The 18,532-nt window shown below is 50.1% G+C and overlaps 1 protein-coding gene across 2 annotated transcripts in view; it reads right to left on the reverse strand.

Annotated features, from left to right (window-relative positions):
• The window catches only part of PITPNM3 (PITPNM family member 3), a 109,546-nt gene extending 98,406 nt beyond the window's left edge, over positions 1–11,140 (reverse strand). Inside the window, exons 1-2 of one of the 2 annotated variants that reach the window (XM_048518769.1) lie at positions 11,026–11,110; positions 2,475–2,742 (exon numbers count right to left, since the gene is read on the reverse strand). Coding sequence is in view for 1 of the 2 variants with exons in the window: in XM_048518768.1 (XP_048374725.1) it covers positions 11,026–11,050 (25 nt within the window). In the remaining variant the exon portion in view is untranslated. Of the gene's footprint in view, positions 1–2,474; positions 2,743–11,025 lie in introns of both variants that reach the window. The other variant, XM_048518768.1, reaches the window with a different exon arrangement.
• Positions 11,141–18,532: the final 7,392 nt, after the last annotated feature.

Raw genomic sequence — 18,532 nt, forward strand, 5'->3', positions numbered from 1 at the left:
GGCTGCAGAAATATCATCCCTCCCCCTCCCCAACCAGCAGCTGTCCAACGCAGACCATCTGTTCCCATCAAAAACCCTCTTCCCTGTCATTTATAGCAACAAATGACAGGATCCAAAGAATAAAACCTAAGAAAGCAAAATAAAATTGCCAGTTACTCAAGACTCCTGAGAGAACTTCCACCTTGCGCCTCAAGAGCTAGTGTTGTGTAGTGGTTAAGAACAGGTGGATTCTAATCTGGAGAACCGGGTTTGATTCCCCACTCCTCCACCTGAGAGGCAGAGGCTTATCTGGTGAACCAAATGTGTTTCCGCACTCCTGCATTTCTGCTGGGTGATCTTGGGCTAGTCACAGTTCTTTGGACTCTCTCAGTCCCACCTACCTCACAAGGGATCTGTTGTGGGGAGAGGAAGGGAAAGGAGCTTGTCAGCCACCTTGAGTCTCCATACAGGAGAGAAAGGTGGGATATAAATCCAACCTACTACTACTACTACTATTCTCCTCTTGAAAATTCTTCTTTCCCCCATACTAGTTCTTACTGCAGAAGGAGTGTAGGAGTGGGGAAACAAATCTGGTTCACCAGATAAGAGTCAGCTGTCATGTGGAGGAGTGGGGACTTGGTTCTTCAGATTAGAGTCCACATCTCTTAACCACTACCCCATGCTGGCTCTCAAGAAAGTTTACCCAGTCTCGGGCAAGATGTGGTAGGAACACAAGTGAAAGGGGCAGTGGGTGGGGAATAATGCAACACAGGAGAGAAAGGGGGGATATAAATCCAAACTCTACTTCTACTTCCTTTTTCCTTCTTCTTCCTCTTCGGGGCTCTATGATGGAAATTAACAGCTGCTGGGGGAGGGAAGAGGAGACAAGCACTGTATTTCCCTGACCGCATCATCTTAAAATTTGTCCCTCATATTCCTCCTACTACTTTATAGAGATTCTCTGGCTACCCTGTTCTGACCCAGTGGGTCAAAGCAACCACATATTGGTTGGCCCCTCAAGGGGAAACGCCACAGCACTTTAATCAACTGAGGGGAGCCCCTCCCCATAAACAAAGCAGAATTGCCATAGAATAGAATAGAATAGAATAGAATAGAATAGAATAGAATAGAATCTTTATTGGCCAAGTGTGATTGGACACACAAGGAATTTGTCTCCGGTGCATATGCTCTCAGTGTACATAAAAGAAAAATGCGGAAACACATTTAGTTCATTATAGAGATCTCACACTGGCCAACAGTTGCTATGGGAACCACTGGGCTGCCTCTCCATTATCAGTAGGGGCATGACAACTCAGAGCATCTCCCGCCCTGTTGTGGTTCAGTTAAAGCAATGGGGTGCAGGCCCCCAAGGGCCTACACAAGTTTTGGGGGTTTTCTTGAAGCCCTTTCAAGGGAAGGGGGCAGGCTTTGACTACCAGACCTCAAAACCCTTAACTGCACAGCCTATCCAAACCTCACAGGTGAGAGGCTGTGTCAGGCAGGAGACAATGATTATGTAAATGTTCACCGCTAACTCTTGACCTTGGTGGGCAGGGCCAAGCTTTTGTGACGTGCCAAAAACACACACAAGACCTGCGTAACCAGAGGTTGACAGCAAGACAAAAGAAATGGATGTACATCATGGGAAGAGACAGCTCTCTCAAACCACTTTCAACTCTCAAATATTGTCATCTGTCCTTCACCTCAGAGCAAGTCCAGACAAGAATTGTCATCTGTGTTTCCCTTCCTTCCAGCCCTGAAGGCAGCTAGCAAGGGGCAGCTGGGCACAGAGTTACCACTGATGTACTCTTGTGAGAGAGAACAGAGAACCCAAGTTACCTGTGGAAAACAGCCTAGAAGAAGAGAAGAATTTGGATGTATACCCCACTTTTCTAAACCGTAAGAGGTCTCAAAGCAGCTTACAAACTCCTTCCCTTTCTCTCCCCACAACAGACATCTTGTGAGGCAGGTGGGGCTGAGAGAGTTATGAGCCAACTGTGACTAGCCCAAGGTCACCCAACAGGAATGTAGGAGCGCGGAAATGCATCTGGTTCACCAGAAAAGCCTCTGCCACTCAAGTGGAGGAGTCAGGAACCAAACCCAGTTCTCCAGATTAGAATCCACTGCTCTTAATCCTACACCACGCTCCACATCACTATAAAGCTGTCCCCCATATTCCTACTACTACCTTATAGGGATTCTTTGGCTACTGAGTTCTGATATCATGAGCCACAGCAACCATGCTGGTGGCTACTGCGCCGTTAGTCTCATTTGTCACCTCAAAATGTGTTCCATGCTCACAGCAAACTCTAAAAAGCCAAATATTTTTGTCAATGTATAAACGTCCCCTTTGGCACCTCTTCCACAGCCTTCATTAGGAACACTAACTGCCTCGCTGTGTGATTAATAGCTTCAGCTAAGTATGCAATTTCCTTCGTAATTCAGCCAATCTGTTTTAGGAGGATTATGAAAGCGCTCCTCTGCAGCCTACATACCTGGATTCTTCTAGTCGTCTTTCTGAGTATTCCCTCTGGGGACAACACGGCCAGCAGGGCCCCAAAGTTACATCACTTTCCTGCTCCCCTCAAAGATTCTACACTTCCTTGTAACCCTCTTCCTGGATTCCTGAGGATGCGGCGCCGTTCCCCACACATGCTGCCTTCGTCATCTGCATCTCATTCCTTTAAATTCTGTCAACGTGAAGCATCGGCTGACACATGCATTGCGCTCTAATCTGCAAAGCTCTTTGTTCAGATGATGTTACTGCCGACAGGTGGGGGGAAAGGAAAACTAGGCTCAGTTTTTTGTAAAAGCATTTCGACAGTCATTCACATTTCCTCTAAACAAACAGCAAAAAGCCGCTTTCCAAAGTGGTAACATGAAGAGAAGAAGAGTTTGGATTTATATCCCACCTTTCTCTCCTGTCAGGATACTCAAGGTGGCTTACAAGCTCCTTTCCCTTCCTCTCCCCACAACAGACACCTTGTGAGGCAGGTGGAGCTGAGAGAGTTCTGAGAGAACTGTGACTAGCTCAAGGTCACTTAGCAGAAATGGAGAAGTGCGGAAACACATCTGGTTCACCAGGTAAGCCTCTGCCACTCAGGTGGAGGAGTGGGGAATCAAACCCAGTTTCCCAGATAAGAACCCACCTGCTCTTAACCACTACACGACGCTACGCCATGTATTTCTCTTCATGGCGCATCTTACCATGACATGTCTCTGAAGATGCCAGCCACAGATGTGTGTGAAACAGGAGGAGCAAAAACTACCAGACCACAGCCACCCAGCTGGGAAAACCCACAAGACTCGGTTAACTCTGGCACTGAAAGCCTTCAATAATACAGCTTTCAAAAATTACAGCATGGACTATAGCAAGCAAAGCTTAAATTGCACAGTTCAAGAAGGGAAAAAGTGAGGAGATGCTACTCCTGGCACTGAGAAGGCCATAAATGATAAAGCTTCTTTTTACAGAGCCAAAACCATTGACCCACCTAGCCAAGTATTGTCACCTGTGCCTGGTGGCAGTTCTCCAAATTCTCAGGCAGAAAAGGGTTTCTCTCCAGACTCCCTATCCAAGATCCTTTACCTGGGGTGTTCTCTACACAATGCAGATGCTCTGCCACCACCCAAAGTACATGCAACTACCTGACACCCAGCTGGATCTCTGGTCTGCTCATCTAAGCCTCCCTTCTTTGGACTAGTAGTGGTTTTTGGGGGGGACTCAGTCAAAGAAAGGGTCTTTCCCAACCAACTACTATCCAAAATCTTTGTACTACAGATGTTCACTTGGACTAAACTATTGATAAGACTCTGAACTGTTGTTGTATCTATCTGTCTTTTATGGACAATTGTTTTATTGTATTTTGGAATGCCAATAAAGGCTTGTCTATCTATCTACTACAGATGTTAGCTGAAATTGCAGCTGTCAGCAAAGTAGGCGTTCTCCATCATTCTCCACTGGGAGGTGGCAGGCTTAAGGGAAGACCGTAAGTAAAGCTCTTGAAGCTCTGCCTGCTTCTTGCTCTCCCCAAGTATGGTGGGCTGGGAAAGACTCTCTGGACAGCAACTGCCTTGCTCTTGTCCCCTGAAACCATTCTTAAGAGTAGAGACCCTTCGCTCTTAAGTCAAGAAACAGGATGGTGCCAGGCAACATCACCACCTGCTGGAACGCAGTGGAAGTATTAAACAAGTCTCCTACAAATAATAATACTAATAACATTAATAATGATGGTGAAAAATAGATAACGGTGCGTTCAGCACTCAAAGTGCTTCACAGATTTTATCTTGCTGTTAAACATCTACAGTGAACTTGTACGGTCGGCCAACGTCCGTATCTCCAGGATTGGAGTTGAAGAAGATAATGTAGCTTGTCTAAGACCGCTTGGAGAGTTCACACAGGGGCAAGATTAGAAGCAGCGCCCTGTCAATTCAGAGCTCAGTACTGGGATGGTTTACGAACTAGATAAAACTGATATAAGGTGCAACTAACAGCAATGATGATCCATTGATCCATAGACAAGGCCAGGTCTAAGGACACCCCCAACTAAAGAGAGTTTAAGAATGGTACATCAATACCAACCAAACACTCTGCTTTGCTAACTAGCCTCACTTTCATCTTGTCTGGATTAAGCTTCATAAGAACATAAGAACAAGCCAGCTGGATCAGACCAGAGTCCATCTAGTCCAGCTCTCTGCTACTCGCAGTGGCCCACCAGGTGCCTTTGGGAGCTCACATGCAGGATGTGAAAGCAATGGCCTTCTGCGGCTGTTGCTCCCGATCACCTGGTCTGTTAAGGCATTTGAAATCTCAGATCAAAGAGGATCAAGATTGGTAGCCAGAAATCGACTTCTCCTCCATCAATCTGTCTAAGCCCTTTTTAAAGCTATCCAGGTTAGTCGCCATCACCACCTCCTGTGGCAGCATATTCCAAACACCAATCACATGTTGCGTGAAGAAGTGTTTCCTTTTTCAGTTTGTTTACCTTCAACCATTTGAACTAGTCCCCTAAGATGGCTACCATCTCCTTTCAAAACAAAGAAGGTCCAGCAAGCAGTTCTGGATTAATTCAACATTGAGGTTCTTCCTTTGCCAGTGCCTCTTCCTGTACCTGGACCAGCCTTCTCTTGCTTTCCAAAACCTAATAATGGGCTCACACTTCTCTTGCTTAAGTAGAAAACCCATAAGACTTAGCAAATCCAGCAATTTATCTCCCTTGCCCACACACACTGCCTCAAAAGGACAATGGGCATAGCTTTACTTCTATTTTGCAGAAGACGCCTAGGGGCATCAACACGTAAAGCATCAATTTTCTCCACTGCTGCACAAATAGCAAATAGAGTGGTTCTTTGTGACATTAGAGCCACTAGCAGCCAAAAAGACCCAGCAAGACCACACACACGTATCATGAAGGATGGCTAATGTAATTAATCTGGGGCTGCCAAAATATGGTGGATTAGCTCTCCAGCATAGAAAGAGCACAGTGGGACGTAAAGAGTAATTGGATAATGTGGCATTTACACGTGGCATTTATCTCCAAGGCTCTCCATGTCTCATCTATCTAGTCAAGAATCCTTTACCCAACCATGGCCTCAAAGGAAATTTGCTCAGGTTTGTAATAGGGGACATATGGGGTCAATGCCTCTCTGGATAGCTTCAAAAGGGGCTTGGACAGATCAATGGAGGAGAAGTCGATCTATGGCTGCCAATCTTGATCCTCCTTGATCTGAGATTGCAAATGCCTTAGCAGACCAGGTGCTTGGGAGCAGCAGCAGCAGCAGCAGCAGGCCATTGCTTTCACATCCTGCAAGTGAGCTCCCAAAGGCATCCACTGCGAGTAGCAGAGTGCTGGACTAGATGGACTCTTGTCTGATCCAGCAGGCTCTTCCTTATGTTCTTGTGTTCTTAATACCACGTCCCACTTCTGAATTTCCACCACCCATTTTTTAAAGGAACATCCCCAGCCTTTTTTATGGTGGAGAGATAAGGGGAAATGTCCCTGAATTTGCTGTTGTTCTGTATAGAAATAGAAACTTATCAGGGAGAGATCAATAAGCACAGACCTTGGAGAATAGCCACATCAGTCCTTCCAATGTATAGCTCGGTTTTGCCGTGATCCCAAGGGAACTGCACCCATATGCCCACTGTCACTTAATCAACTGAAGCCAGCAAGACATCTCCTGAGTATCCAGAGAAAATTCATCAGAACTTCAGATAGGCAATGCCCAAACATTATCATGACAGCAATTCAGGATTTTGGAGATGTTTTGAACAAGATTCCAAAACACGGGTACAAGTCGCAAGACTTCGGCCTGAAACAGCAGATAGAACCATGCTCCGGAGCCTCATCTGTCAGGGTGAGGCTGTGCGCAGATGAGTCACAGAGTTTGGCTGTTGCTCCTACCCCAAGCTCAATAACCCAGCAATCCTCCTACAAGCTTTCTAAATTCAATCTTATTAGCAGTCAGTTATTGAAGCAGCAAGGACTCATCTCTGTCCAAATTAACAGAAAACAGATGGATCTCTCCCGGTTGTCGTCGTGAACCTCCTCAAGGCGGGAATTCCGATCTTCTTGGCCCCCAAAGATCCTCCCTCCCCATTTCCCCTATGAAAGTTAGCGCACCAAGTTGTTTTTCCTGTTCTGTGGGGAGGGCTGCAGGTCAGAGCAGGAACAACAGCCCTTACGTAAAAAAGCTCCCAAGCGATTTAGTTTAAGTATCCAAGAAAACAGCCAGGAATCCTTCTAAGCTGCTCTTGAGGTCAAAATAAGAAAGCCAAGTTGTTGAGATTTCATTCCTTCTCCACTTGAGCACCCACCCAGGGAAGAGAACCATTTGCCCGTTAAAATAACAATCACAACCAGTTTATGGAAGAGAGAGAGAAATATCACTACCAAAGAAGGATTTTTCTCCTTTAAAAAAAACCCCGAATTGTTTGGGAAATGGCACAGAAGAGGCAGCCTTGGCCCCCTTTTTTATAGGTCTACAGCAGGAAGCACTCCCCTTCTAAGATGAAAAGGCAAGAGAACAAGAATTTAACCCTGCTGTTAACACAACAATCAAGGAACAGAAGAAAATCTTGCTGGATAAGGATTGTATTGACCACAGTTCATAGAATCACAGAATCAAAAAGTTGGAAGAGACCCCAAGGGCCTTCAAGTCCAACCCCCTGCCATGCAGGGACACACAATCAAAGCACTCCTGACAGATGGCCATCCAGCCTCTCTTAAAAAACCTCCAAAGGAGACTCCACCACCCTCCGAGGGAGTGCATTCCTCTGTCAAACAGCCCTTACTGTCAGGAAGTTTTTCCTGATGTTGAGGTGGAATCTCTTTTCCTTCACCTTGAACCCATGACTCCTGGTCCTAGTCTCTGGAGCAGCAGAAAACAAGCTTGCTCCCTCACCAACATGACATCCCTTCCAATATCTAAACATGGCTATCATGTCACCTCTTAACCTTCTCTCAGTTGCTAACAAGACGCCTCCAGGAAGCCCAAAAGCAGACCTGGAAGGCAACAACCTGCCCTGATGATTGGTGCTCAGCAATTGGCATTCAGAGGTACACTGCCCCTGCGCGTGGAAGTTTCATTTCACGGCCAATACTGCTGTCCTCCCACAATAAACACCCTTTTTAGTGGGTGGTTTTTTCCCCCTACATGACATCAAAGGCACAGAGAGAGGGGCTGCAATCCCTCATCTTTGAAGTTACGTTGACAGAAAGGATCTAACACTTGCGTACACCCCCGGTTCTACAGAACCTCAGCAAAGGCATTCCACCGGGGGAAAGAAACAGCACTCTCCTTTGCATCCAAAAGCGGCACTGGGAATTTTCAGCCTCCCTGTTAACAGAAGCATGTCAGCAATGAGGTGGAACAGACCCAGTGGAAAGGCTTCTGACATCAAGAAGCAAGTCAGAGAGATGAATGGGAGACGTTTCTTCGCGGGCCTGGCACAGAGAGACACCCAAAGGGGTTCTTGCAGCAACAGGCATCCGCCTGATCATTTCTGAATTCTGCTCAAGGGCGGAGGGCAGGCAGCTCCTCCGTTCTCTCGAGCCTCCTCCGTCAAGGAAACAAACACCCAGTCCCAATCCAGCCAGGCTCCTATAGTGCCAGTCAGTTTGGAGACAGACTCTCGGAGTGGGGCGTGGAACCACAGGTGGCTCAACACCACAACCCCAAAAAACAGAACCACAACAAGTTCCCAGGATCTGTTTTTGCAAAATATATTCTGGGGTGGAGACAGAGATTGGCCAACTCAGTAACCACACACGGGCAAGCAATGTACGCCCAAGGAAGAGCAATAATCGCTCCGCAATGTGGGAAGCTCTCTCCAGCCCCAAATTCAGCAGCCAACACTCTTCCAGCAAGCAAGATGGGGACAGGGTGCATCTTAAATTTGGAAAGAGACCCAGAGAAGGTAGCCCACAGAAGCAACTTTGGTGGGCACTCCTGGGGGAGTTGTGGCCCCAGTTGGGGCAGGCACTCACGTTTCCACTCTTATTCTGCTTGATATTTGTAAAGAAAACAAATGCTGCCACAAGTCTGAAACATATTTCCTTCTCCCTGCCGTATTCCAGACGGCAACCTTCGAACACTGATGACTTCCATTCCTTCCCCATCTCTGCCATCTTGAGCTGTCTGAATCGGCTGCTTCCCCCTTTCCCTCTCGCTGACCCCGACACCTCAGAGGGCTCCCCAGGGGATCTCACCCATGTGGCTTCACCCGGTCCATGAGGACTTGGACATTTAACATCTCAGACTCCCCACTTATTAAACGCAAACTCTTGTGACTGACATGAACACAGGGTTGTTTCCCTGATCATCCCTCTTTTGTTTTAAATTGCAAGCGGCTCAGGGCAGAGACCCATCATCCCATCCTCTGTGATATAAGGTCCCCAACTATGGGTACCATAATGTGCACTTTGTGGCAGAGCAGCTCCTGATGCAGTCACCTGCCCCCTTTCTCCAGGATCCTTCACCTGCACCATCAGTGGCCGTGACTCTAGGATACGGCTGGACCGCTTCTTCTGGCAGCCACCTGCCCCTCGGAAAGCCAACCTGCCACTGCCAAGCGCCATCTGTGGACTACATCGGGAGCTGCTCTGCCACAAAGTGCCACGACGGGTGGCACAGCGCTGGGCGAACATCTGGACCACCCCCATTTCGGTCTCCTGGAAAGCACTGTGGGAGGGGTGAGCTCTCCACTATGCTGACAACCCAGATGTAACCGGATTGCGATAGATAGAGGCTCTCTGGTGGGCATCTCTTCATACCAGTGGGCATCTCTTCATCTTTCCTGGTGTCTACTTAGTTTTTATGAATGTGGTTGGATCCAGGCGGGGCTCTTGCCCAGCATTGGCTGCTAAGTGCCATAAAAATAACATTTTTTTCCCCAGCGGTAGCTGCCTGTAAGTGTTGATTTTATTCTCTTTCTCTCTTCTTTCCCAGTGTATTTGTTAAACTATCCATCTTCTCTCCCGCACTTGGGCTTCCTCTGTGTGGTCAGCTCTGCCTCCTAAGACAGACATTTTGTGGTGGCGCCCATGATGTCATCCGAATGCCAAAGGTGCCGACAAGCTCAAAAGGGTTAGGCTAGGGCACCAGTTACAGCCCCATGCGTGCATGCTAGAGAAGTCAGTTCTCAACAAAGTGACCCGAGGTCTCTTAGAGTCTCCAATCCTCCTTCCGCAAAAGCTGCTATTTCTCATTGGACGGGGAAAGTTGGAAGCTCAGAAAGGCCTTTGTGATCACCTGGTTCAGACAGACGTCAATACCAAAAATACACGGAGCCGTAAGACACCGCGACTCTGAATGCCCGGGCATTCTGCCGTCTTCCACACCCACTTGCTTCTACGGATCAAATGAAATTAAGGGACAGCCACAGTGTGGAACTATCACTGGGGCTGCAAGAAAAATAACAGGTCTACGCTGATATTTGGAAGACGCCGAAGATGAGCCGAGAGAGGAACGTGGCGGCCTTGAGACCACGTTCCATCCCAGAATGGAACTGTTGTGCTGACTGCACCACGGAAAGGGTGGCAAAAGCAGGTGCAGAGGATACCATGAACCTGATCTCAATACGTTCACCTGCTCCCTTTCTCCGGGATCCTTCACCTGCACCATCAGTGGCCATGACTCTAGGATACGGCTGGACTGCTTCTTCTGGCAGCCACCTGCCCCTCGGAAAGCCAACCTGCCACTGCCAAGCGCCATCTGGGGACTGCATCGGGAGCTGCTCTGCCACAAAGTGCCACGATGGGTGGCACAGCGCTGGGGGAACATCTGGACCACCCCCACCCCCATTTCTGTCTCCTGGAAAGCACTGTGGGAGGGGTGAGCTCTCCACTATGCTGACAACCCAGATCTAACCGGATTGCGATAGACAGAGGCTCTCTGGTGGGCATCTCTTCATACCGGTTTAAGCCAAGCACCCCCCCCCCCCCGAACGAGGCGCTTCTCTGGCTCCCAGAAAGAACATGCCACATGCTCATGGCTTGGGGTTTTTTTTGGGGGGGGGGGGCGATGCAAAACAGATCCGTGTGCAGCAGAGCTCAGGATAAGATTCTCTGTTTTTTTCACAACGGGGGCACCCCCTCCGGGCCCAGAGCAAACCAAAAAGGGCGGCCGGAACCGTCCTTCCCGCACTTGGAGAGCCAAACCCCGATGCAGGGGTTGAGGGATCAGTCCGTTACCCCGGGACAATGCCCGCCGCCGCTGCTTTGCTCTGCAGCTGCAGGGCGGGGCTCGCCCCCTTTGCACTCTGCGCATGGTCTGAGGACTCTCTCCTCGAGGCGTGCCCAGGTGGGAGGGAGGCTCGGCCGCTTGACGCCTGCACCCCCACCGCCCCAAATCGCACAGCAGGGGGTGGGGGGTAGGAGAAGCACCCTATGGAGGAGGGGGGGCTGCATTTGCATTCGGGGCCAAAGCGGCTGCCCGGGGCGCGAGAGGCGCGCCTGGCTGCGGTGCTGCTCCGGAGCCGCTCCGGAGCCACCGGAGCGGAGCGTCCCGGGCGGGCGGGCGGGCTGGCCGGTGCGGGCTGCGACTCACCTCGGGGCGGCGGTCCGGTGGCCATCGCCTCCCGCTGCTTGCGGTGCAAACCCGGCCGGGCGTCTCGGCTGCCGCCCTGCCCGTCTCCGGAGCTGCGTCTCGCTTAGCCTGGCCCCTTCTCCCCCCCCCCTCCCCGCCGCCGCCTTTAAAGGCGCCGCAGCCAATTCGCTGCAAGGGGAGGGGCACAGCCCACCGCCCCAAAGTCCGCGGGGGAGCCCCTCCGCCTTCCCCACGCAGTGGCTCTCCAATGCCAAGGGTCGATGTGTGTAAAAGGATGGGGGTCCTTTTTCCTTTGACGCTGACCTCGCAGAAACCTGGAGGGGGCGCTTTGCCAGCCCCGCACCTCTTCCAAATTTCTGCCCGTCACGCCTCTGTTGGGAAAGCCCTGAGAGGGGAGCGGCTGTTGGGCTTAGACCACCCCCCCGCCCTCCCACACGCACCTCCCTTTCCCGGCTCTTCCCTTTGCTCAAACCCATTTCAGCCGCCAAGGGCAGCTAAAGCCCCCTCCGCACTCGTTACGAGAGAGGAAGCAGCAGAGCATGTGTAGAGTCCGAAATGCATTCCCTCGCTTTAACCATTTGACATAGCTGCCTCTTTGCTACAGAGCTCTCCCAGACCTCTCGCACTCCATATGAAATATCGTTTGGGCGACAGGTTCGGGTGTCCCTCCCACCACACTTCCTTCTCTCCTCAAGTACATACCCAAGTAGACTCCTCCATCTCTTGGGTTGCCAAGGAAGGGGAGGGAGTGAGGGGTGGCATGCAAGGAAGGGGAGGGGGCTGGGCAGCTGGACATGGTCCACCCACCCTAGCGGAGGGGAGGGTGGCATGCATAGGAAGGGGAGGGAGGGAGGGGTGGCATGCAAGGGAAGGGGAGGGAGGAGGAGGGTCCTGGCCTCTGGAGCGAGGGGTGGCATGCAAGGAAGGGGAGGGAGGAGGAGGGAGAAATTCCTGTAGTTTTGGGGTTGGAAAATTCCTGTAGATTTGGGGCTGGAGCGTGCAGAGAGTAGAGTTTGGGGAAGTGGGACCTCAGCAGGTAGAATGCCAGAGTCCACCCTCCAATGCAACCATTTCCTCCAGGAATTTCTCTGTCACCCGGACGATCTCTGTCCTCCGGAGATCAGTTGTTATTCCAAGAAATCTCCAGGTCTCATCTGGAGGTTGGCAACTGTATCCCCCACCGCCTCATCCTTTGACAAAACACAATACTTTTTAACTAGTACCCCACAGTGCCCAAATGAGTGGGTTCTAGATCAAATTGAGCCCTAAAAGCTAAAAGGACTAAACAGGCTATCATGCTGTGGTTGCATCATGAGAACCCAGGCACTGGAAAAGTCAATAATACTAGGAAAAGCTGAAGGCATCAAGAGAAGCGGAAGACCCAAGATGAGATGGATTGACTCAATGAAGACCCAAGATGCGCTCAGTTTGCAAGACCAGAGCCGGGCTGGTCTTGCAAACTGTTCTTGCGAGGAGTTTGCCCTGAGCTCTCTTTGAGGCTATGCGCGTGCCATGCGTTGTCGAGTCGTTTCCATCTTATGTCGACCCTATGAATTACCTCCAAAAGATCCTATCGTTAATTCATAGGGTCGCCATAAGATGGAAACGACTCGACAACGCATGACACGCACATATCCCCAAAGACAGCTCAGGGCGTGTTCCTAGCACCCAGTATTACCACAGCAAAACCACCACCAAGAAGATTAAGGAAGGTACATTAAAACAAATGGATGTGCTTCCTGTTATCATCAACAAAGATATGTGTGTGTGTGTGTGTGTGTGTGTGAGATTAGATAGATGGCAAAACACAGCAGAGGGAAGTCCCCTTCGAAAAGGAGCGGGGATGAAATTATGCCTCTCTTCATGGCTGGGGGAAGTTACCTGAAGGACTGCCTATTCCCATATCAACCTGCCCATTCGCAAAGTTCATTCGCAGAAGGCGATCTCTCCATCCCATCTGTATCTGTACATCTAATAGGGACCTGAAACAGAGCCTTTTTGGTGCTGGCGCCCAAACTTTGGAACGCCCTTCCTACGGAAACCCGGTGTGCTCTTTCCTTGCTCTCCTTCCATCGTCAGGTAAAGACGTTTTTATTTCGAACAGCATTGAACATCTAGATTTTAGCAAGCAGCGATTTATGTTTGATAGGTTATTTATTTTTTATGATACGGTGTAATTTCATTGCATTGCACTGGGTTTTATTGTTACTGTTTTATTGTCATTGTATTACTGTATTTGATTGTACTGTGTAAGTCACCTTGAATGTGGCTATAGAAAGGTGGGGAATAAATACTTTTAATAGATAAACAGCTCCCACTATGGTCATGCAGCTATATGCATTGCTTTGGGGCTGGAAAGCTCGCTGCTTTCTACAGCTAGTTTGGTGGCTGGTGGCTGCTGGAAATTGCATGGCATTGGCAAGTAAGCCCTTTCGTTGGAGCAAAGGATAGGACTGTGAGCAAATCTCTGTTGGGGTGTGTGTGAGATGCTCTCATCAGGAAACGTCTCCCCTGACTGCCCGTCCTGCAGTGCAGGCTGCCATAATTTATAGTTGGCTGCCTAAAAAAGACCCTGCTGGCATAGTTTAAGAGAGATGTATGCTTTGAAGAAGCAGTAAAAAGCTCACTGTTTAGTAAGAGGCAGCAATTGTGACTCACTGCCGGGCTGGAAGGGAAGAGCCGCTGAGCTCATCCCGGTGGGGGTCATATGAAGAAACCGAAGAGTTTGGATTTATACTACACCCCCCCTTTCTCTCCTGTAAGGAGACTCAAAGGGGCTTACAAGCTCCTTTCCCTTCCCCTCCCCACCACAGACACCTTGTGAGGCAGGTGGGGCTGAGAGAGTTCCAAAGAACTGTGACTAGCCCAGCAGGAATGTAGGAGTGCAGAAACACATCTGGTTCACCGGATAAGCTTCTGCCATTCAGGTGGAGGAATGGGGAATCAAACCCAGTTCTCCAGATTAGAATCTACCTGCTCTTAACCACTACACCACGCTGGCCTGAATTGGGGAGGGGATCCTTCTGGACATTATACTACCAATGGCTGCCAGTAGGTTGGATGTCAACAGGCAGCTGTCAGCAGACGTCAGCGCACCTATAGGTTTTCTCATTCACATGTTATGTTGTGAGTGTACACTGCAAGGGTTGGGGGGGGGCACTTTGACACAGAGAGTCACAATACGCAGCCATTAAAGGTGGCTGTAGCTGATAGTGGTCTGTCAGACAAAACCAAAACGGAGACCGACCCGCACCCACCGTGGCTCAAAAGGACAGGGTTAACTTTGCATGCAGAAGACCACACGTTCAATCCCCAGCGTCTCCAGTTAAAAGGGTCCGGTAGAAGGGGATGTGAAAGACCTGCTTCTGAGACCCTGGAAAGCCGCTGCACGTAACAGTACCAGGGATCTGCAACCTGCAGCTCTCCAGATGTCCATGGACTACAATTCCCATCAGCCATGCCAATTGGCCATGATGGCAGGGGCTGATGGGATTTGTGGTCCATGAACATCTGGAGAGTCGCAGGTTGCAGACCCCTGCTAGACAATGCTGACCTCGATGGGCTGATCCAGTTGAAGGCAGCTTTATGTACTCATCATCAGACATCCTCTTGGGAGTAAGCAGGAAAAGCTGCGTGCTTGATGATGATGCTGCCAGAAAAAAAGAAGCCCTAACACTGTCTCTTCCTCAAGGTCACAAGCCCTTTTGGCAGCCTTCAAATTAAAATCTGACACAATTAAGTGGGCACCAGAGACACTCGTAACCATCTGTGCTTTCAAGTAGGATTTGTCCAACCTGAAGCCTGTAAAACACACACACACACACACACACACAGACTACGCAAGTCTGGGGAAAATTGGTTCCTATAGTTCCTTCCCTAGCCTTGTAACACTTCCCAGGCATCGCACTGGTGTTAATTGCTGTGCCGAATCCTACAGGGCGGCTGAAAAAACTGACAAGTGTTGAAGCCGGCAGAAACCCACAGCTGTCCGTCACTCATTCACGAAAGATTGCTCGCCGCCCCCATTTTCTGTGACCCCCTTTCGTTTCTGCTTTACAAGTTGGCATTAAAAAGAGAGAGAAAGAGAGACACTGTTCACGGCCCACCCGCGCATCAAGTTTAATCGACGCTCATTTATTTCCTTATTCAGAAAACAAAATTGTTTCACCACAGAGGAGGAACGACGGGCAGTTTCGAAAGCGTGACTTGCGGTGGCTGTTCTTCGCCCAGCTTTCCAAACCTGGAGGGAGATGGGCGGAGAGTGTTCCACGAAAAGCTTCTCTGTTGATTAATCCCTTTCAGGCTGTTGCCCTGCACCTTGAAGGGAGCCAGACCCCCTTCTGTCCAAACAGAGGCGCACTCAAGTTCCACCCTCAATTAAAACAGAGCTAAAGCTCTACACTATAGGAACAGCGTTTTTGGCCCAGCACTGAGGGAGGTAGCAGAAAAAAAGCCATAGAGCTGGCAAAGGGCCTCAGAAGTCAGTGAGCCCCTGCCTATGAAGAGACAAAGCCAAGATCCATACATGGTCAAGAGTCACCAGATATCTGGAGCCACTGGCATAACAAGGGGGGACTGGGGGAGCAGAGCCCCTGGCACCACTTCCGGGGGGGGGTGCATTTCCACCACACCTCCTCACAACCGCACCCCAGCCCAGTTCCCTATATCCTCTTCAACTGCCATACAAGCCTGCGTCCCTTCCTCTTCTCTGCTTGGCCTGTGGAGAGCCGAGCATTATGTAATGGTTAAGAGCAGTGGACTCTAATTTGCAGAGCCGGGTTTGATTCCCCTCTCTTTGACGTGAGCAGCACATTCTTATCTGGAGACCCGGGTTTGTTTCCCCACTCCTCCACATAAGGCTTGCTGGGTGACCTTGGGCTAGTCACAGTTCTCCCAGAACTCTCTTAGCCCCACCTACCTCACAAGGTGCCTGTTGTAGGGAAGAGACAGGAAGGCAACCATAAGCCACGTTGAGAGTCCTAAATATAGACAAAAGCGGGGTATGGAAAACTAACTCTCCTTCTGCTGTCCTGGAGTATACCCCACAGGGTCTGTATCTTGCACAGTAATGTACTTTGCAACTTGCATGGAGAGCCAATGTGGTGTGGTGGTTAAGAGCAGGTACACTCTAATCTGAGGAACTGGGTTTAATTCCCTGCTCTACCACTTGAGCTGTGGAGGCTTAGCTGGTGAACCGGATTAGCTTGTGCACTCCCACACACGCCAGCTGGGTGGCCTTGAGCTAGTCACTGTTCTTCAGAGCTCTCTCAGCCCCACCCACCTCACAGGGGTTTTTTGGGGGGGGGGAGGGAAAGGAGATTGTAAGCCCCTTTGAGGCTCCTTACAGGAAAGAAAGGGGGGATATAAATCCAAACTCCTCCTCCTCCCTCTTCTTCTCCTCCTCCTCTGGGGCACAGCTTGGCATGCAGAAGGTCCCAAGTTCAGTCCCTGGAGTACCCAATTAAAAGGATCAGGTGGTAGATGGTGCAAAAAACCTTAACCAGAGACCTTGGAGAGCCGAAATCATAGGATGCTAACCTTGATAGATTGGTGGTCTGCTTAACCGTGCTGTTCCTTCTACAGTGCTTAACCGTGCCGTTCCATCTTTAAATCTATCCCACAATCCACGCCAAATTCAGGCAAATAAAACAATGCTTTTTCAATGTTGTTTAAAGAGAGCCCATGAGGCTTCCACCCCACCTTCAAAATCCATTTGATTCCGGGGGGAGCGGGGGTGGTAGAATTGTCATGGTACCCCTGGGACGTGCTCATGGCACCCCAGGGTACCACGGAACCCTGGTTGGGAATCACTGGACTAGAGGCTTAAAAAGTTACTCGGCTGGGCAAAAACCAATGGTTGCTTAGTACCTCCTGCAGCTCGAACAGCTGGCTGTAGGCTTGCTCGCAGTACGTGCTGGAGCCTACAGACTCCCCCACAGCTGAAACTGCCAAACAGGACCGGTGACCCTGCAGTCAGCCGCGTCATCTCTTTTCTCTCCCCAATAGGATCAGCCTCTAATTATCTTTTCAAATCCCATAGCGTTTGCCACAGCTTGGGGTGGGGGTGGGGATGCTTAAAAACGCCGGGAAGCTGCCCAGCCGGATGACTCACACCACAGAAAAGGGAAATCAATAGACTCTGCTTGATTAAGGGCAGGCTGGTTGAGTGGAATTCCCTTGGGGGCAGCCACCGTGCCACGCTCTCGATAGTCTCCAAGCAGGCCTCTTTGGGGTTGGGCGACGGCTTGGGCCAGGGGTGGCCAACTCTGGCGCTTCAGATGTTCATGGACTACAATTCCCATCAGCCCCTGCTGGCCATCTGAAGCACCCGAGTTGGACACCTCTGGCTGAGGCCCTTTGTGAGCCTGTCCCCACCACGGGCCAGGCGTCTGTATGGAACAGATGGCTGTAAAAAAGAGAAAAAGAGCAACTGTAACAAGGAAGCAAATGAAGCGGTAGAAAAAGAGGATCCCCCCCCCCCCCGGAGAATTGGTTTTGAGGAGAGATGGAACATGACAGGTAAAGGTGCCTCAGGATGTGAGAAGGGGTGCAACTGGAGCTGCCAACCTCTAGGGGGTGGCTGGAGATAGCCCACTATTACAACTGATCTCCGGGCAACAGAGATCAGTTCATCTGTTCAAAAGGGCAGTTTTGGAAGGCGGGCACTATGGCGTTAATGGCGGGAGGATCGCCTGACATCAAAAGGGGTCTTGGCTTCTGCTGTTAATGGGTCTTTCTCTACTTTCGGTTCCCCACTGTCGTTGTGCTTTTTAACTTGTAGTAGTGTAGATTTTTAACTTGTAGTAGACAGCTTGTAGTAATGTAGATACCAGTTGGACTGATAGCTGTTCATATGGCCGTGAGAGGCAACGGCTTTTGCATTCCTGTTCTGCACTGCTTTTGCTTTGATATTTCCGGGGGATGGGAAGAAGGGGGGGGGGTACACTGTTGGACTTAAAAAGGGTGCCTGGAAAGCAGTGACGTAGGTATACATTTTTTATGGGGTGGGTTCAGTGACTGAGGGCTTTCCGGCTATTCCATTCCATGCATTGTTTCAAGCAAGCTGGACATGTAATGGGAGGGGCTTGAACCCAGGGAAACTCCTCCCGCCCTTACCTATATCCCTGCTGGGAAGCCAGTCTCTAGAACTGGCTTTTTCTATACCTGTGCTGTCATCTGTCAATAAAGGCTTTTGAGTGAAATCACTTGAGTCCACTATTGATTGCAGATCCGGGGCTTGACAGTTATGTCCCATTGAAGTCCCTCCTTTCCCCAAACCCTGCCCCCCTCAGGCTCCACCCCCAAAATCTCCACATATTTCCCCAGCCAGCGCTGGCAACCCTCGGTCTAGCAGAGACGCTAAACTGGATATCAGAGGGATTCCTCTTAAAGCAAGGGGGGGCAGAGAAATCAGGCTACAAAAGCTGCCACCTTCCCCAGCCAGACTTTCACGGAAGCAAGATTAAGCCCAGTGTTTGAAGAAAAAAAGGCCCAGGGGCAGCCAAAG

Source organism: Sphaerodactylus townsendi, linkage group LG16 (genome assembly GCF_021028975.2).
Source record: "Sphaerodactylus townsendi isolate TG3544 linkage group LG16, MPM_Stown_v2.3, whole genome shotgun sequence".
NCBI classification, from domain to species: Eukaryota; Metazoa; Chordata; class Lepidosauria; order Squamata; family Sphaerodactylidae; genus Sphaerodactylus; species Sphaerodactylus townsendi.